General features: G+C 40.1%; 1 protein-coding gene across 7 annotated transcripts in view; it reads left to right on the top strand.

Moving 5' to 3' along the window:
• plcb4a (phospholipase C, beta 4a) overlaps window positions 1-18289 on the top strand; it is a 399841-nt gene that overhangs the window by 286090 nt on the left and 95462 nt on the right. For all 7 annotated transcript variants that reach the window (XM_067989437.1, XM_067989441.1, XM_067989442.1 and 4 more), the window contains 6 exons: window positions 2604-2707; window positions 4610-4645; window positions 6817-6958; window positions 12041-12125; window positions 15363-15487; window positions 17904-17955. In XM_067989437.1, the coding sequence (XP_067845538.1) occupies window positions 2604-2707; window positions 4610-4645; window positions 6817-6958; window positions 12041-12125; window positions 15363-15487; window positions 17904-17955 (544 nt within the window). The remainder of the gene's footprint in view (window positions 1-2603; window positions 2708-4609; window positions 4646-6816; window positions 6959-12040; window positions 12126-15362; window positions 15488-17903; window positions 17956-18289) is intronic.

Genomic DNA, 18289 nt, shown 5'->3' on the forward strand with positions numbered 1-18289 from the left:
TTTCAATATTTATTTGACATTTTAACGTCAGTTTAATTTTTTAAAAATAGAGTATCTAAACACTCTGACTTGTTTTCTCTGCTACACTCTGCCTTAATTCTAATTGATTAATCTAACTGAACCATGTTACAGTTGTATGAGTTACAGCACTTGTGCAGTGAATCCTAATGAGGATTTAGGCTGAGTTTATTATATACACGCACACAAGGCTCTAATATACACAAGGAACTAAAATTATCCAACCTTTCTGAAGTTACTTTTATTTAAAGAAGTTGGTGCAGCAAAACTACAGAATGTGGGCATAGTATATGACCAACATAATTGGTCATACAAGTCAAATTGCCAAACTTATTTATTCATAATTGTTCTTCAATTAAATTAGTTCATTCAAGTAAAATAGAATCCACTGTTTTCATATTGAAGTTATCACTGCAGTTAACACATTTTTTTAAAAAATGAGTGAATCACCAACCTCTTTAAAATCTCAAGTACCTTCAATGATATTGCACTAAATCTACCACAGTGTGTCAGTCTTGAACTACTGTACTGGTGCGGGTGCTGCGAAGTTAAATGCTCTGCATGTTAGAGGGTGTTGGGATAGGAAATAATCGCGCATCAAGATTTTATGCGAACATGTTCTTTTTAAGAAATTCTGTTATCTGAATCTTTTAACAGACTAATAAAATTGCATGCTTGTTCAAACAGTTTTATTTTACTGAGCTAACTGAACATATCATCAACCAGTACAACGATTTTTGACAGAGTAGCCGCACTCCATCCTTTACTTGGGTGCTTAAAGTCACAAAACGTTGTGCTACTCAGTAACTATTCTATAACACATCTGTGTTATAAAACTCAGTTGTTTACTGTATTTATTGTTTTAAATCTATATTGACAGGTAAAGAACACGTTAAAGAAAGTGTCTGAATGCCTTTTATTGCCTCAACATCTTCAAAGCTAACAAATTGTTCAACATCGACTCTGGTGTCTTCAGTACACCGAGCTGCAATCTGACTGATCAAGTTGACCGTCATTACTTTACTTTACATAATTAGTTTCAATAGACTCTGTGAAGTTTATCTAAACAAAAGGAGATACATGTGGCATTGCCAATGGAAAATTAAATTACCCAGGGCCATATTTTCCTTCGATAACTTTTATAAAAAACATAGAAAGGAACAAAAAAAGGTTTAAAGCAAGTAGAAAGTGCGAACAAGAGTATTCAGCTGCAGTTAGCGCTGCTTTGAGGATTTCTGTTGCTGCTACTTCACAATAATCCATATGTTTGGCCTTTGTGCTCTTTTTTTAGAATCGAATAATCTCCTGCCTGTTCCTCTGAGTAAATATGTCAATTTGCTATGGTAGTTGCCTCCTTTTTACAGTTCACTATCCTCTGCCCACTAAAAATGTGGTTACAGTTCTCCATTACAGCAATGATCAGTCCTTCTGGGCCTTGTCTGATTGGGCTTTTCTCCCATTTTGTTCTGCAATTCTATGCAAATTTTGTGCACTCCAGAGCTGGAAGAAAGAAATTCCATGTTTGAATATCTCATTAGCTTCCACAGAAGCATTAAATGATCAATATTACCAGTGTTTTGTCTGCAACTTTATTTGTTCCCACTCACAAAAATTCCATTCTCAGGAATTACACGTTTTAAAATCATGCGTTCCTGGGACTTCATTATTGGGTTGTAAATTATGACGGTAAAGGGAGGATTTCTCCCATTTTTTTAAACAGGAAAATATAACCCTTCGTCTCTTAATTTTAGTATGCCCTTTTGCACAGTTCCTGATTTTACTAAGTTTAAGGTCTCTGACTAGGTAATACATAGGTAAAGTGGTCTGAAGTTGTTTATTGCTGAAGACTCACTTTAGGAACGATGTGAAGGCCTTAGAGAGGGTGCAGAAAAGATTTACTAGAATGGTTCCAGGGATGAGGGACTTCAGTTACGTGGATAGACTGGAGAAGCTGGGGTTGTTCTCTTGAGAGCAGAGAGGGTTAAGAGAAGATTTCATCAAAGTGTTCAAAATCATGATGGGTTTAGATAAAGTAAATAAAGAGAAACTGTTCCAATTGACGGAAGGGTCGAGAACCAGAGGACACAAATTTAAGGTGATTGGCAAAAGAACCAAAGGCGACGTGAGGATAAACTTCTTCACGCAGAGAGTGGTTATGATCTGGAATGCGCTGCCTGAAAGGGTGGTGGAAGTGGATTCAATCGTGGCTTTCAAAAGGGAATTGGATAAAAACTTGAAGGGAAAAAATTAGCAGGACGACGGGGAAAGAGCAGGGGAATGGGACTAACTAGATTGCTTTCACAAAGAGCCGGCACGGGCTCGATGTGCCGAATGGCCTCATTCTGTGCTGTAACCATTCTATGTTGAAGCGGTAAGATATTTACTGAGACAGTCAAACAGTGGGGGAATAATGTGCATCACACGTAAACCACAAACATAATTGTAATCTTCAGTGTGCTGACACAAACCCTTAACTTTTTGCCTGTGGTGTGTTATAATTTAAAATTACTTTCAAAGTCACTAGACTTACAGTAGTTTTGTAATTTATTTGATATGAACAATAATGGTGTTTGTTCCTCATTTAGTTGACCAAGATGAGGAGGCTCATCCTGAGCTGAAATTCAATAGTGAACTTTCTGCAGATGACATTAGTCAGGAGAAAGAGGCACATGTCAATAGTGTAAAGAAGGTTGGTGCTTTACTTTTGAATGTGAAAGTTTAATCTTGCCTATGTTGCCATTCATTCTAATATTTTAGCATTATTGAACGCATGCAGGTTTGATTTCCTCTTTTAAAAAAAAAAAATTCTTCATATAGTATCTTAATGCAGTTGTTAACTATTTCAACAATTATTTTAACATGGTGTTCAAGGTAATTTTACCCAAACTTGTTAATAAGGGTCCATGTGTTACCAGAGAAAATGAGACCTTTGATGCTATTTTGATATTTAAATGAGCTTGTCAGACATCTGTCAGTAATTTTGGACTATGGTGTAACTTGAGCATGTGTTCTAAAAATAAATATTTTATTCTGCTTCTCATCTGGTGATGTTTAACATCATTGCACAACAGTGTTAGATAATTTGGTGGAAAAAATACCTAAAACTGATGATCTGGTCGTTTATTTTGTGGCTGCTTGTGGGAGCTTGCTGTGAGCAAGTTGGCTGCTGCGTTTCCTACGTTGCAACAGTGATTACACTTCAAAAGTACTTCGTCGGCTGGAAAGTACTTGGGATGTCCTGACGTCATGATAGGCGCTATTTAAATGGCAGTCTTTCTTTTATACCTGGTACTCAGAACTTCTTACGGTCGGTGGTTTACAAAAAAATTTCCAGTGGTCTCAGAGGCAAATCCAGCTCAATCTAGGTGCAAGGCAAAATGAAAGTACTTTAAAAGTCCTTCTGCAAATTCAGCAATCACTCGTGAACATTTCTTCAGGCTCCAAAACAAAATACTTTCACCAATATCAGGTGATACTAGCAATAGGTACGCCTCATTTAATTCATTCAAAGTTACCCTTGGTGCAATGGGAGTACAGGTTATGGGCTATGGGGGCTCCAACACCATTACTATTCATTTTAATGTATGGTCGTGAGCTCCCAACAGCCTTGGCAAACATACACTTGGAAGGCCTCAGATAGGGTTGGGAACTACAATACAGCCATTATGCAGCAGAAGGTTGGCGGAAACAGGTCCTGCCCCAGAATCAACCCACAAAATTGCCAGTATTTTAAGTCAGAAAGTTGCCAAGCACATAGAGTAGAGTTGGGGGTGTTTTGTTAAAATAGTGCACACAGAAATTTGAAGAAACACATTAACCAGTTTGCTAAAAAATAGTGCACAGATAAATTTTGACCCTGCAGAGAGGTCGCAATATTGCCTACGGAACCAAAGAAGGCAGCATATTGTTTTTCTAATAATCAACATAACCAATATTAAAAATTAACAAGCCAATGTGCTGAAGAAAAAGCAAAATACCAATCAACAAAAAGAAATAATCCAAAGCAAAGACAGTCATAATATTATAAATGAAAACTCATGGTACGGGATGTTATTTTGTAAAGGTCAAGATTTAAATTTTAATCATGCAACCAGGGTTAGGATTAAACTTTACTCTCAATATATATGATTATATTTAGAATTAGATTTGATTAGGAACAAGGGTTTCATAACTTTCTATTCCTCTCAAAATATTTATTTTTTGTTTGAGATTTTTAACCTGTGATTTGTATTATGTACAAACAGATACTAGTCGCAGTGACAATTTCTCTGCACACACCTTCAGAGCCACAAGTAAAATTCGATAACGAACTAAAAGTATTCCAAATCTATTACGCAGCGAGTTGCTGTGATCCGGAATGCACTGCCTGAAAGGGTGGTGGAAGCAGATTCACTAGTAACTTTCAAAAGGAAATTGGATAAATACTTGAAGGGAAAGAGCAGGAGAGTAGGACTAATTGGATAGCTCTACCAAAGAGCCGGCACAGACACGATGAGCCGAATGGCCTCCTTCTGTGCCATGTTATTCTATGATTCTAATGCTTAAGCACTTGGTATGAGACAAGTGAAAAATAATGACTGTATTTTTGTAGGTAATCGAAGATGCTGAACAGGAAAATAACAAAAAGGTGAGCTCTGTTTGTTGATCTTATGAAAGTTTAATATTTTCTTCAATAAATCAATTTCTTTGTCATAATTTGTTTTTACTGTATACAGTACACTACAACGAGAAAGGTATCATTGCAGATTAATAATTTATACTCTGTCAGTGCAGTCTTGACTGTCATCACCCATACCCTCAGCATTCCCAACACATCTTTTACTTATCTCCTGAAATTCAGTATTTTACAGATGGTCATTTGCAGAAAAAAATGAAGTTGTCTACAGGCACATCGCATCTGCATAGCTCTATTAACAAAAAGTGTAATCAGTCAACATCTGTTTGCCCATGTAACTGACAGCAAAAGCTAATTGCATTTTCCGTTGTTGAAGCCTGAAGGATTTTCTGACTAATTTCAGATTCAGATAGAAGCCTTTTTAGAAATATAGTGAAAGTAATTAAAAAGAAAAACAAAATAAATGCATACCAGCTACAAATGATCAATTGTTGAATGTTATGGATTGCCTGTACAAATTTAACATATATCATAGACACCTGGACTATATTTTTTGTGTTCTGCCTTATCTATTACATATTCGTATTATACCAGAATTGCTATATTTCAAATTTAAATAACCCGAAACAGAGCTCCTTAAAACATATCATGACATCTGAGGAACATATGGTTCTCTTTTATTCTACTCCGCATGCCACGGGGTACATCCTTGAGCTAACCTCAAAGCCTGCTGTATGATACATGCATCTGGCTGTTTTTAATTTTCCTTTTTCTTTGTATACTTTTGTTGGTATTTGCATGACAATCTATGCACCATTACTGGCTAAGAGGATAGTGGCTCTTTCCAGCCCTGCACCAATGCAATTACGTAACCAGCCATTCTGAGATGCACAAGAAGCACCTAGGATGATTATTCTTCCAATTTTCTCTCTCTCCCTGTGGAGATGTGATTAGTGTTGTAGTCACTGCCTCTTTGTAACAATACAGCTGAGATTAGCAACTCACCATGCGGGAGGATTTCCTCTGTCTCATATTTGTAGCAAAATAGTAAGCACGTTCTTTAAGGAAACATGCCAGCAGATTTAAATTCAAATAAATGTACTGCTTTGTACAGAGCAATGATTGGTAGGATAAGGTGAGCCTATTCCCACTATGAATATTTACAAGTGTTTCTCCACAGCCATCCCCACCCCCTCCACAGGGAAGGCAGAACTGAGGGCTTGTCCAAATGAGATCGGCAAAAAAAATAAACACAACAGATAGCACCAATATAAAACAGTTAAGATCACAATGGTGAGGTGTGGCCCAATGAAGCAGTCAGTTGCTTCTAGTGGCTAGTAGTTGCAGAAGGTTTCTAGCAAAATGCCAGGTGCTACATACATGTATTTCAGAATCACTTGGGTGTGTACCAAAGTTAAAACCTGGGCAAGCTGTTGGAGACACGCTGCCTTGGCGATCCTATATATCCTATACTTGTGAATGTTAGTTTAAAATGTGAATAATTATAAAATAATGCACATTACAATAGTAAATATGAAACTTGTGCACATACTTCATCAATGTCCAGTAGCAAAAGTGAGGAAAAAGCGAGGAAAAAGCATTTGGGAGGACTGGTGATCATTCACTAAAGTATCCAGCCAATGTGAGAATACTTTCACCATGACTAGTGAACTACGGGGAAAAATTAGAAGCACATTTCAATATAAATTGACAGAAGTTATTTTAACCACGAATGACTCATTGGTAAGATTACGTTTAAAATGGAATGTGTAATTTTGGCCTCCATAGTTTCAGAAGAACAATGACAATTGCACAGAGGGCAATGAGGTTGGTCCCAAGGCTCAGGGTTCTAAATTATGAAGATTACAATGGTCATTGTGAAAAGTCATGTTTTAAAGTGTAGTGTATTCTTGCTTATGATCAAATAGAAATTCACATGTTTTATATTGTATTGCATACTAACAACTTCACTGTGAAAATCAACTATAGATTAACACTCGATGCCTACAGCACAGTGAGTTAACTATGTTTGTGCATTTTGCAGCATATTTAGATGGAAATTTTGGTATTCAGTAATTATTTGTGTAAATTTAAGCATTAAAGGAAAATGTGACTTTTTGTTCACTAATGTGTAATACTAATATAATTCAAATCAGTGCTCAAAATTTTCTCCATTTTTACAGGGGGCAATAACTGTAGAAGATGAGCAGGCATGGGTATCATCCTATACGTATGTTGGTGCTACCACCAATATACATCCTTACCTATCTGCCATGGTCAACTATGCCCAGCCTGTGAAGTTTCAAGGCTTTCAGGTAGCAGAAGGTATATATACTTTGTTAAAGTTCTGCATGACATTGAAGGTGAATGCAAATGTATATTTAGTCTGCTGATTTTACAGTTATCAGAATAACGGTTATGTATTTCAATTATGGAAGTAGCATCATTTCTTACCTGCAAGAACACCAATTAGAACATTAAATTCTCAGCGTGAACTTAATACCAGTCTCAACTTTGATATCAATTTGGGCTTTCCTTGAGTATGAGTGTGCAGATGGGTGTCATTTACAAGAAGCATATTGCTCATAAGTGGGAGGATTTCCCTTGTTCCATTGCTCATTTAGTTTTCTCAGTGGATTGAACAAGAAAATACATTAATGGTGGTGCCGATGAGCTGGATGAGTTTTAGCCTTCCAATCCAGAGGTAGATCGCATGAATACGTGGAAGCTACATATTTGGGAGCAAGTTGGAGAGGAGAAAACAAAAATAAGGTTTAAACCTCATGACTGTGGATTACTATTATCTTCTGTGAATGCAAAAGATTCAGATCCAATATTAAACTAATATAAATTACATGCACCACATGAGTGCTCCATGAAGATCTGTTTGTGGGGAAAAACCCACTGGTGGACTGTGACAGCATTGCCATATTCTGTCTATTCTATGGTTATTGTTCAAGACAAGTTTAAAGACCTGGGGGTAAAAATTGAATATCTGTTGCGTCCATTTTTTGGGCATAAAACAGGCGCAACAGTGACAAATTTAGCAGTGGGACAGCTCACGCATAATCTGCGCATGTGTTTTTTTCAGTGTCCCGGGAGATTGTCTAAAATAGGCATTAGGCACCATACATTTGTTAATGGGGGGCCTAACTCTTATTTAAGGACCCCTGTGGGCTTTGCAAAGTTGAGGTGGCAAGAGGGAGCACCACAATTGAGTGCAGTGACCCAGCGTTGTACTAGTGGCGGGTACATGGTGAGATGAGGCATACTGGCCTCCAGATGGGTGGAAGTGGACCTGGACTCCTGAAGAATAGTAGGAATTTTTTTTTTAATTCTAGATCTTCCCCCTTGAAGGGGACATGACTGGATTCGGGGGGTGGGGGGATGGATGGTATGCAACCTCCCCCTCCCCCTCCCAGCCCAATGGCAGGCAAGTGCTGGATTTTATTACCCACAGTGGTGCTTGCTCCTGACTGCCCCATACAAATTAGGTGTCCTCCCCACTGACCTAGGAAAATTTGGTGGGATTGGCGCTGAGTCTTTGAACGAAACACCTATAGAAAACAGTAAATACAGCTGAAAGGCACATCATTCACATCATAGCTGCAGTCTGAAAGTGTGCGAAAGACTTGTCCAAACGATGCCTGAAGAAAAGAGGCAAAAAGAAAAGTATGAATATTTGATGTATTTTTGCATAAGCAATTTTTTGTGGGGGAGGGAATATATATTTTGCCTTCTGTTGACTCTCAGTACTGCATATCAGGAGGATGGACTGGAGATCTGAACCACAGACCCATATCTCAGCTATGGGCTCCCAGCAACAAGCTGCATCAAAGGTTTCTCGGTCACTGTTAGCTTTTCAGTCATTCATCCCAATCAGGAGGCATTTGAGACTGAAACATTCAGTCCCCAGCTGTTACTGAAAATTCACCTCTTGGGTGCTTCTATTTAGGGCTGAGGACCAAAAAAGAACGCTACGCAAAACGGAAAGTTACGGGGGGAGTTTTAGCTCCCAGGTGGGAAAGAGGCCTAGCGTATTGCGGGCCCGTCTGGGAGCTGCAGTGGGAGGTCTAGCTGACGGTAACAGCCGGGCCTCATTAACAAGCCACTGACCAACTTCCCGACCTAAAGGGCCGGGGAAGTCAGACAGAAGCGACACAAAGTTGGGCGTACCAAAGAGCGCTCATTGCGCACAAGGGAAATGCAGGAATGGGGGGGGGGTGGGCCATGTGTTTCGGGACGATCTGCACTTCGCAAAGGGTGTCGCCTGGGCAGGGGAGGCTTACACTTTCCTTGTGGGATCCGGTGGAGCGTGAAGGAATATTTAAGACTTGCCTGGGAAAGGCCTCTTTCGTCGGCTGACCAGGTTTCAATTGTCGGGGTTGCTGCTGCAGGCACTTCACTTAATTCTGCGTCAGGATCCTATTGACGTCTGCAGGAAGTATGTCCAACTGAAATTGCTTGAGACCAGGATGCCAGAACTTCAGGCAGAATTGGAGACAATCCAACACATCAGGGACGGAAAGAGGTTTCCGGGGCAACAGTTTCACCTCTGAGAGAAAGGAGTGGTGACTATCCACAGGTCAGGGAAAGTGAGGAGGGACAAGCCAGAGAAGGAATGCCCAGAGGAAATGGTCCTTTCCAACAAGTTTGAAGTACTGGCTTCCTTTGAACAGGATGAGAAAAATAATTAAATAGAAAATAATTAGAAGCAGACAACATGGATTATAGATAAGAAGATGCTTGACAAACCTGATGGAGTTTTTAAAGGAGGTGGCATATATGGGTAGATGTAGTGGATGTGGTGTACATGGACTTTCAGAAAGCCTTTGACAAGGTACCACATAGGAGAATATTGGAGAAGATTAGGGGGTATAGAATTAGGGGAGGGGTAGCAAATTGAATTAAAAACTGATTCAAAGGGAGGAAACATAGTAGGATTTAAGGGCAGGTACTCTGAGAGGTTGGATGTGGGTTGCAGTGTCCCACAGGTTTCTGTTCTGGGATCACTTCTGTTCACTGTGTACAACAATGATTTGGATATAGGGCAGGGGGGAGTAGTGTCCACATATGCAGATGATACTAAATAGGAGGCAGAGTAAATAGTTCTGAGGAACAACAAAAAGAAAGACTTGCATTTATATAGCGTCGTTCACAATCTCAGGACGTCCAAAAGTGCTTTACAGCCAATGAAGTACTTTTGAAGTGTAGTCAGTGTTGTAATGTAGGAAGCTGCAAGGGGATATTGATAAGATAGTAAAAAGAGGCAAAAAGTGGTAGTTGGAATTCAGTGTCAGTAAATGTAAGGTGGCACTGCTTTAAAAGTAGTAATTAGGTTGGGAGATGCGAAAGAGCATTAGTGTCACAAGACACTAAAAAACAAATGATTAAATGTAAGAGATTTAGGACAGAGAGCAGGAGAATTTTTTTTTTACACATATAGTTGTGAGGCTATGGAATGCATTACCAGTGTTAGTGATTGAAACAGACATCAGGCCAACATTTATGAATAGGTTAGATAGGTGGTTGAAGGGAAGAGGATAAAGGAATATGGGAACAAAGTGGGCACATGGGATTGGAGCTATTGCTTGAAGGAGGACAAACACCTGTTTCCATGTTGTAACTTCTGTGTAATTCCATGTGCACATGTTGCAAATGCTATTGTCAAAGAGGCACATAGAATTGAATTTTGGAGGATTTGTGAGATAGGTGCTCAAGCAAGTCATTGGTTGGGATTGCAGCGCTCCACCAAAGGTTAGTATTTCTGATGTAAGGTGATAGCTATCTGTGAATAAGTTGACTGCTGTAGTTCAATGTCCTAAGAATGGCTGATCGCAGATTGCTCAAACGTTATTCTCATACTTTCTGATGTAATCAGAACTCTCTTGAATAAAGAATTGAAGCTCAAACCTATTTACCCATTACTGTGCATCTTATAAAACGATAAAGGATCCATGAGACTGAATTCAAGACAGTAATTTCAACACTGGGTTCCAGTTACAGTACTATTCAAAGTTTCTGGCTTATAATCACTCCTGGATATCCTTCATCTTATATTTAAAAATTAAGATTAGTCAGGAATATTGTCTTGAATATAATTTGAATATGCTCGCCACTTGATGGCAGCAAAGGCACCAGTTTCCTTACTCCATGTTGCATTCTATACACATCTTAGTTTCAGTCTTGGTTTATTTCAGAATTTTTAACTCTTCTGCCCCCTCCAGTTTTTAATATGCGGCTTCTCCTTTTATTTCTCTGACAAGGAATGCAGTAGGCAAAAAATGAAATTCTGTTTTTTAAGTGATCCCTAAACACACATGTGGTAAATAAATACAGTTGTTAGATAACATGCAACGTTAAAAATACATGGATGACAAATCTCTTTTGTTTGTATTTTTTCCTCTTAATCTTTTCACGGTGTTATAAAATCTATCCACTGCAGCAGTTTGTTGCAGGGCAGAACGTGATTAATGTACAGATTGTAGTATGATTCTGGCCTCATGCACGTCCCTGATTTTCTTTGCTCCACCATTGGCAGCCATGCCTTCAGCTGCCTAGGCCCTAAGCTCTGCAATTCCCTCTCTTAAACCCCTCTGCCTCCCTACCTCTCTCTCCACCTTTAAGACGCTCCTTAAATCCTACTTCTTTGACCAAGCTTTTGGTCATCTGTCTTAATATCTCCTTATGTGGTTCGGTGTCAAATTTTGTTTGATAATCGTTCCATGTGAAGTACCTTGGGACGTTTTACTACCTTAAAGGCGCTATATAAATGCAAATTATTATTACATTTTCTGCCATCCAATCCTTCACTTTATCCTTTGTGGCAGCATAAATTGTATGTAAATGTCTGCCAAGCATGCGTTGTTGTAGGAATATTTATCACCTGCGTTGCGATGCAGTGAACAACTGGTGCACCCAAAATGTCTGTGACTAGTTTTTGTTTTGTTTTTGTGATTTTCATTTCAAAATAACATTCATAATGTTTTAGTCATGACTCTATTGCTTTGTCAAAGTGCTCGCTATTGAGTGCAGCCACTGTGATGATGCCAGCACAGCCAGCAGAGGGAATTCAGATCATAAAATCATACAGCACGGAAGGAGGCCATTTGGCCCATCGTGTCTTTCCGGCTCTCTGAAAGAGCTATCCAATTAATCCCACTCCTGCTATTTCCCCACAGCACTGCAAATGTTTTCTTTTAGTGATAGTGATTCACTGTGAATATTAAGGGTGCTAAGGTGAGGGGGGATATTTCAACGCCTAGCTCCAATGCAGAAATTACGTTACCATGAGCAATAGCACTGCTCCTGGTCATGGCCACAGGAAAAGTAATGCATGTGTTTTCTAATTATTTCCTTAGATATATCTGTTCCTAAACCTGGCTTTACGCATTCTTATTTTTGCAGAGCGAAATAGTCACTACAACATGTCTTCATTTAATGAATCAGTTGGACTAGGGTATCTGAAGACTCATGCAATAGAGTTTGTCAAGTATCCTTTATGGTAATTTTAACAAAGCAATACATTAGGGATAATTACTGCTAAGCTATCTGACTGGCTAGGAGACAAGTACTGAAGAGTTGGCTCATGCTTTGTTTTGTTCTATCCACCTTCCAATGACTACTGTGATTGTTGTCGCTTGTTTCATGGTGTCTAAGGGAAGATAATCAACTCTTTGCCTACATTCCAACATAAAACCCGCTGCAGATAAAAATATTGGATCAGTGAAGCAACACGTTAATCCACTAATGTGTACTAATATGCAGGACCATGGCGAGAGAAACTGTAGTGATTCTCTTACTATTCCCCATATTGTGATTTTCCATTCATTGGGGAAGAAGGGAAAAATCAGAAGACAGTCAACCTGTACACATGCTAGATAGTTCAAACGCAGCATTGGCAGAGGCCTTGAAACCGGTTGTGCACCCATCTTCTTGGTTTGTGAACTTTTGTGGCATTGGGAGTGAGGGAATCTAAAAGAGGTGGATGTAAATAAATGCGCAAGACAAAAACATTAATTTTAACCATGCTAAAGTGTTCTTATAGTCATCGTCATATGCATAGAACTTGTTGGAGTTAAAAAATCAATCAAACAACGGAAGAGTCCCATCATCCTATATCTCCAGTGCTGTGCAAATGTTTTTTGCATTTTGTATTCAATTGTAAACCGAAGAAAAATCAAAACAGGGAATTTAGTGTAGAAACGTGGGCCCCAAAATTTCCTTGCCCTGCTCTGCCGGCATAAGTGCAGCAGAGCAGATACTACTGACCTCCACTCCTGACCCTGCTGGAGTATCTGGGGTCAGGGCAGAGTCAACTCATTTTAATATCTTCAGCCGGCGTCCATGTAATATGGGCACCCGTTAGGGGAGATGTGACAGGAAATATAATACTGGCAAGTTGTTTGGCTAGCAAGTGCCACTGGCTCCAAAGACGTTTTACTTTGTGGCCAATTTGCCCCCTTTACTGGCACCTGATACCACTTTTGGTGTCAATGTTTTCAGGGGTGTCCAGATTTGCATTCCTAACTGGGCCCCACTTTCACCAGTTGAGCAACCTGTGCATTGACTTCATCCTAGCGTCCAGATTGCTGGTCGGAAGAATGGCTGGAGCTGAGCAAATTCCATGTGTGGAAAATCTCTCCCTTCAGCCCTGCCAGTCCCAGGCCCCATCAGAAATTGCCAGCCTAGGCTTTGACCTGACCTATCTGGGTCTAGACTGAATTTTCTTTGCTAATGCTGGACTCCCAGATAGCGTAAGATGTTAACGTGCCCCTTCTAAACTCAAGGGAATAGTTTATGCAACCTGTCCTCGTAATTTAACCCTTTAAGCCCTGGTATAATTCTGGTGAATCTGCCCTGTTCCCTGTCCCAAGGCCGATAAATCTTTACTGAGGTTTGGTGCCTAAGACTGAATGTAGTACTCCAGATGGGGTCTGACCAAGGGTTTGTACAGCTGAAGCATCAAATCCTCACATTTGAATTTCAATCCCTTTGAGATAAAGGCCAAAATTCCATTAGCTTTACATCAAAAGATGTGGCAAAGAGGCACATGTCCATTGTGGAGCATGAACAAGCCTGCAATTTAGAAGGAATTTTGTGAGGATGAAAGCAGCTGGTTTGTGATTAGAAGTTTGTTGTGGAGCCCAAAGATATGGCTGTAAACTTTGATTGCCAATAATATGTAGAAAGATATTGTTCATATCTCAGAACCCATCAAGCAAGAACCTATATCAGATAGTTGAATTGTTAGCAGAAAGAACAGTAGACTGAGTAATGCACTAAAGATGCTAAGAGACCAGGGGAGGGCAAAGTGGCCGGCGTAATGTTGTAATTTCCAATCACTGTATAAGATGAGGTGCAGCAGAAGGAAGGGGAATTCAAACATGATAGCAGCAACAGCAGCCCTTTACGCATAAAAGTAATGACAATTCATTTAAATTTGTGAGCTTAACTTTTTCTCCCCTTTATGCTTTAGTTTTTGAATGATAAGGAAAGGTTAATATCTAATGCACAACCACAATTTAATAAATAGATATATAATTATCTATTCATAAATGGCATTCTAGTGCTTCCTAATTGATCTTTAGTGGAGAGCTTTCGAAGTGGGAGGGTATCACATTAGAACTTAAATTATCAAATGTGCTTTTACAAGTCTAAGAGATTATGGCCCTGATATTTCTGAGGGGGGAGGGGACGGAGTGGGTGGGAGGTGTAGCGGCTGGGAAACCCGGAATTACGGGATTCCCGGAGGTCCTGCTGATTTTAAATTTTCGGATTCCGTTTCCCGGCCACGGCCAGCTAGATTGAGAGGCTCTTGGGCAGGAAGGCCTACAGCACCGGGCCACAGCCGCGGAGCGGAGCAAAGAGGAGGGAGGGATCATGGGTTGTTGGGGGGAGCAGGGCAGAGCGGAGACATCTGGGGGCGGGGGGGGGGGGGGGGGGGGGGCAGGGCGGAGAGATCGGTAGGCGGGGGTCGGCTGATCGGGGGGTCTGAACGCGCGGCCGGTGGGGTGGGGTGGGGGGGCGTCCGATCGCGGGGATGTAAGCAGCTTTGCTTGAGGGACTGGGGGGGGGAAGCACTCCTGCTCTTCCTGGCTCACAAGCAGTGCTGGAAAGGCATTTACCTGTTGGATCCAGTCGCTCTCACCTCCCTCCAGCTGCCGGGTTTCACGAGCCCGCAGGCATTAAATTTAAAAGAGAGGTCAAATTTGAGACGTGCAACCTCATTAAACTATTTAAATAACGGACCTGTCTCTGGAGAGCAGGTTAGTCGCCCACTCCCCAACCCACCTCCGTTAAAACCGGAAGTGGGCGGGTTGGGATTGGGTTTCCCATTTTTTGCCTTTTTAGCCCCCGCCCCTCTCCCGCCAGTCCTGGCTGGTTAAAATTCCTCCTTATATATTTCAAGCTACACGTAATACTGGCTTATCAGCCAAACTAATCAATTTGGCAATGCAACTGTTAGAAGCCTTTAACTAATATGACAAATTAAATAAAATATTATGCACGATGTTAAACTTGCTTTCATGATCTTGATCCTCTTGATATGCTCTTGAACTTGATATGATACTTAAGTAACCACTGAAACATCACATTTACAAAAGTAATTATTGAAGTAGTTTGCAAAATAAGGGGAATAAATAGTAATGACAGTATTAAAGTGTAAATGTGTACATACATGTAGCTGCAGCTGTTTTTGCTTCATTTTCCTTAATGAGCTTCACAGTTATAATAAGCGACAAATGAGTCGTATTTACCCCAAGGGAGGCCGAGTGGATTCCAGTAATTACATGCCTCAGATCTTCTGGAACGCTGGCTGCCAGATGGTCTCGCTGAACTTCCAGACCCCAGGTAGGAGCTGTTGTCCAGTCAGCCTGATTCACAGTGCAGCAATTAAGAAGCTGCTCCCAAACAGATGCCCTGGATGGAACACAATCATTTGCCAATGGCATTTCCGTTGACAGACATATGGCACGGCACAGAATTGTCTATGTAAAACCAAGAAACCATGAAAAATGAATGGCAAAGCTATTGCATTTGTACAGATTTGAAATTGCAGAGTTTATTTAAAATGGACACTGTTTTATCCTAAATCTAGAACATTTTGATTAAAAGCTGTATGTAGGTAAGCTTAATTTATAGTTTTCATCGCATCATACAATGGATCACCATTGCAAGAATAAAATGGCATCAGTTACATCATTTTAGTGCAACTTTATCTTGGTGCACAAGTGACTTTTTGATGATTCCTATCAGAATCTTTTGACCAAAGCACGCAAATCTCTGACCTGATGTGACATGTTCAGTATTTTAAAGATGAACAGAACCCAATTTAAACTACAGTAAATTTCACTTGAGTAACAAACATACTATCTGATTTTTTTTTTTAAACCATTTGCTGCTATGTTGTGGATAAATGCAAATTTCTAAAATTGCGACTGATAAACACACGGGCTGAATCCGTGCTTCCAGTGAGTGCATTGCAAGAAATCATGGGCGCACAGCCAGTGATTTTCCACTCATAAAGAATTAACGGACAGGAAATCACAGGCTGCGTGCCCATGATTTCCTGCGATGCACTCCCTGTGAGTGTACACGCACAGAATAGACCCAATTGTTTATTCCTTCATTCAATAAATGGGCTACCTCCAGAACAAAGTCGTGACTACGCATAGAGAGAGAATTTCCTCTGTGCCCTACATTGCAAACATCTTGGCCTGGATTTTCCAGTTTTGGTGAAGTTCAGTCAGTATGATTAGAAATGAGTGCAAGCTGACCAGAAGTGTAGTGGGTGAAATTGGTCTTTGGCGGAAGAGCAATAAGGGTAAGAGTGAATCGGCAGCCTGTTTTACACACTGCCCAGTCTTCTTTTCCATCGACTTCAGTAATGGGCTGCCGATTCGCAATCGCCCATTTTGTGCTATAGCCGAAGACCAATTTCACCCCCTGTGCTAATTACACACAATTTCCCGTGGTCAGCTCATTATTAATATAGTTACTCATAGCTCCATGTGCCTTTGGTGTTGGGAGGTAATCTAATGGAGGGCATTTCTTTGTGGCAGGCACCTCTGTTTCACCTCCATCGGTGGCCACCTCCTCCATTTATTAAAATGACCCCCTTATTCCTGAGTTTTTGGATGAGGTCAACAGCTTCTCCAGGAGGCAGATGGAAGTCCCACTCCACCTCAATTCTGGCGGTGCAGTGGGACTCCAGGAATTTCAGCCCCCCCCCCCAGTATTAGCATCACGTACTCTCAGGTGAAATCCACCAGATGGCACATGGGGTGGATTTCCTCTGGTCACCATGTATTCAGAATATTGTAAACATAGCAAGAAGATTTCTTATGTTGACAATTTCTAGAGTAATCTTAAACGCATTCTGTCGGAGCTTTAGTTTTCGTGAGGAAACCTATCTCCACTACTCTGCTCCAGCAATGGATGTGAAAGTCCTGATTTTATTCATTTTAGCGAAAAGTTGACTCGAGTGCATTGCACTAAAAGACTGTGCCAAGAGTTTCCTTGGATTGTGCGCCATCACTTCGGCAGGTGATCGGCGGAAACCCCTTTCATCCCTCTCTCCATCGTCTCTGCTGATCGTCAGTCAAAGTTACGGTGGACGATCGCGAGAACCTTCGAGGGAATTCTCAGCGCTGATTTTTAATTCATGCCTACTGTGTTGATAGACAGCTATTTCACCCTAAATATGCATGGATTTCAACATCAGAGAGTACCTCCTCCTGCAAAGTGTGACCTTTTCCTCCATTTCCCATACCTGTAATCCTTAAGGGTCCTCAAAATAAATTTGCTTATTTCAGTGCTCATTTTCGCTGAAGTGTGACTGTTTAATGCTGTGAGCCTACCCCTTTTAGGACTGGATTGGGACTTAATTCACATAGAATCCTCACAGCATCTAAAGAGAGAAGACCTTAGTTTAGGTTGGCTTTGAACGTAAGTCCCAGGATTGAAAGAGCAGTGTATTTACCCATTACACAATTGAGTTTCCTAATATCTTTCTGCACTATTTTAGTGGAAACATTGACCCATTTAAAACAAACTGATTAATACCTGCATTAAATTAATCAGCAATATATTAAGTTGAAAATCTGTTTTTTGTAAATGTTAATATTGAGATATTAAATTAAGAAACACAAGTTCAACGTAACACTTTTTCTTCAAAATTGCCACTATTTTTCCTTGAACATCTAAATTTTGATCTCTGCCCTAATCTATCAGATCTAATTCTGCAATGTTTTATATTATGTAACAGATTTGGCCATGCAATTAAATCAGGGAAAGTTTGAGTACAATGGATCATGTGGGTAAGTAATGTGTTTCTGCTGTTCGCTGTCTGTGCCTGGAAATAATCTGTAATTTTCAAAAACTGTGATGCAACATTTCAGTTTAACTGAAATAGATCTAAATATAAGCATTGGAGATAATTTCCACATAGTTTGTGCCAGTACTTAAATAATTTCTTGATTGAGTTGAGTGTAGGTTAGTTGCTCTAACTTACTTACAATAGGTGGGGTCTCTTTAGCCCATCTATAATAAGCTCATTACATTAGGTGATTATGTTGGTTATTTAGGTGAGAGAGGATTTCAGCATATGTATTTTCAATATGTACTGCAATTGCTGTTTGAATTAATTGTATC

This window comes from Heptranchias perlo, chromosome 8 (genome assembly GCF_035084215.1).
Source record: "Heptranchias perlo isolate sHepPer1 chromosome 8, sHepPer1.hap1, whole genome shotgun sequence".
NCBI lineage: Eukaryota > Metazoa > Chordata > Chondrichthyes > Hexanchiformes > Hexanchidae > Heptranchias > Heptranchias perlo.